At 53.3% G+C, this 1653-nt stretch overlaps 1 protein-coding gene across 1 annotated transcript; it reads right to left on the reverse strand.

Moving 5' to 3' along the window:
* LOC136518216 (peroxidase 2-like) lies at positions 1–1653 on the reverse strand. Its single transcript, XM_066511864.1, has 4 exons — positions 1270–1653; positions 992–1186; positions 706–868; positions 1–492 (listed from the first exon to the last, which is right to left on the reverse strand). The coding sequence occupies exons 1-4, from the start codon at positions 1522–1524 to the stop codon at positions 137–139; spliced, it is 969 nt and encodes a 322-aa protein (XP_066367961.1). The 5' UTR covers positions 1525–1653; the 3' UTR covers positions 1–136.

Genomic DNA, 1653 nt, shown 5'->3' on the forward strand with positions numbered 1-1653 from the left:
TCACATTTGCTTTCCAACAACGGAAAAAAGGCTACATATATTCTCACAATTTCAAAGTATGACACAAGAATGATTTGCGCGAACATAATAATTGGTTAAAAAAAGGAAAATCAATCAAATTGAATGAGAGCCTTCATCAATTGCCTTTGCTATTGACCCTCCGGCAGTTCTTTCTGATCTCTCCATCCTTTCCGGTCAGCGGGCTGATGTTGCCCATCTTAATCATGGATGCCACAAAGTTCGTGAAGAAATCCTTTTGGTTGCTAGCGAACCGGTGAACAACAGGTGCAGTGGTTGTCGGTGCAGCAAGGTCGGATAGCATGACCTGGTCGGAGGGCAGCTGCGCTTGTCCATGCAAGAGGTTGCCATAATACTTGTTGTCAAACACGGTCGGTGTAACCTGGTCCAGGTCCTCTAGTGCACCCTGTGGTTGCCCCGCCGAGCAGTTGTGGCGCGTGAACTGGCACTGAACTTTGCCGAATGTGTGCGCTCCTGGGGTACAAATTTGTTGTTGATATCAGCGTGAACGCCGTATAAAAATTAACTTCGCAAGTTTGAACAGTAACATACTGTCTCCGTTCCAGATTATAAGTCACTTTAGACTTTTTTGGTTCATCCATTTTTCTATATATCTAGACATGTTATCATATCTAGATACATAGCAAAATAGATGTACCAAAATAGTAAGAGCGGCTTATATATTACCTTGGAGGGCGACGAGGTCAGTGTTGTCCAGGTTGACGTTTCTGAACTTCTCCTGGAGCTTGGCAAGGGAGTCGAAAGGGCTGGGAAGGTTGTTAGCGCTCTGGACGTTGGTCGTCGTGCCGTCTCGGCGACCAAGAAGCACCCTCCAGCGTGGTCCTCCAGCCTGCGCCCAGTTCGTCCGTGCACGGTTCTTTTCCATCAGTTCAGTTCAGGCGAGAAGATAGCTAGAGAGGTAGTTCATCAATGCAATAGGATATACAGAGGATTAGATGGGACGCTAGCTTACGAGTTCAACGGAGATCTCGGCCGCGAGGGCAAGGATATCAGCGCATGAGACGATGCCCGGGCACGCTTCCTCCAGCGCGCGCTTGATGCTGTCGACCACCGGGAAGCCCCGCGCCGAGTTGTTGTTCGCTGGCACGTGCTTCTCGGTCTGGATCGCCGGGAGATCGTCGTCCAGAAGAAGGGAGCCATCGCAACCCTGAAAGCCAACATTGTTTGACGCTCATTCATGTCAGATGATGCAAGGCAATGAGGTACTATTGATCTGATCAGCTCACGTACGTTGACGAAGCAGTCATGGAAGTGGAGGCGGATGAGGCTGGCCGGGATGCGCGGGTCGGAGACGCGCGCGTCCTGGATGACGCGACGGACGACGTTGTAGGCGCCGGGGCACGACTGGTCGTAGAACGCGGAGCTCAGCGCCGCGCCGGCGCTCGGAGCGTGGCCACGGGCGGCTCCAGCCAGGGCGAGCAGGAGAGCGCAGTGCGCGGCTACCAGCCACCCAGGAGACGACGAGACGCGAGAGGAAGCCGCCATGCGCGCGCTCTTGCACGACGCCGATCGAGCTGCTACGATATCACTGGAGAGGGCTAGCTGCTCGCTACTCTGACAGCGTCGTCTCGTAGGTGCTGTGGGTGCTCTTGAGATTGCTGGGATGGATGTGAG

This window comes from Miscanthus floridulus, chromosome 17, assembly GCF_019320115.1.
Source record: "Miscanthus floridulus cultivar M001 chromosome 17, ASM1932011v1, whole genome shotgun sequence".
Taxonomy (NCBI): Eukaryota; Viridiplantae; Streptophyta; class Magnoliopsida; order Poales; family Poaceae; genus Miscanthus; species Miscanthus floridulus.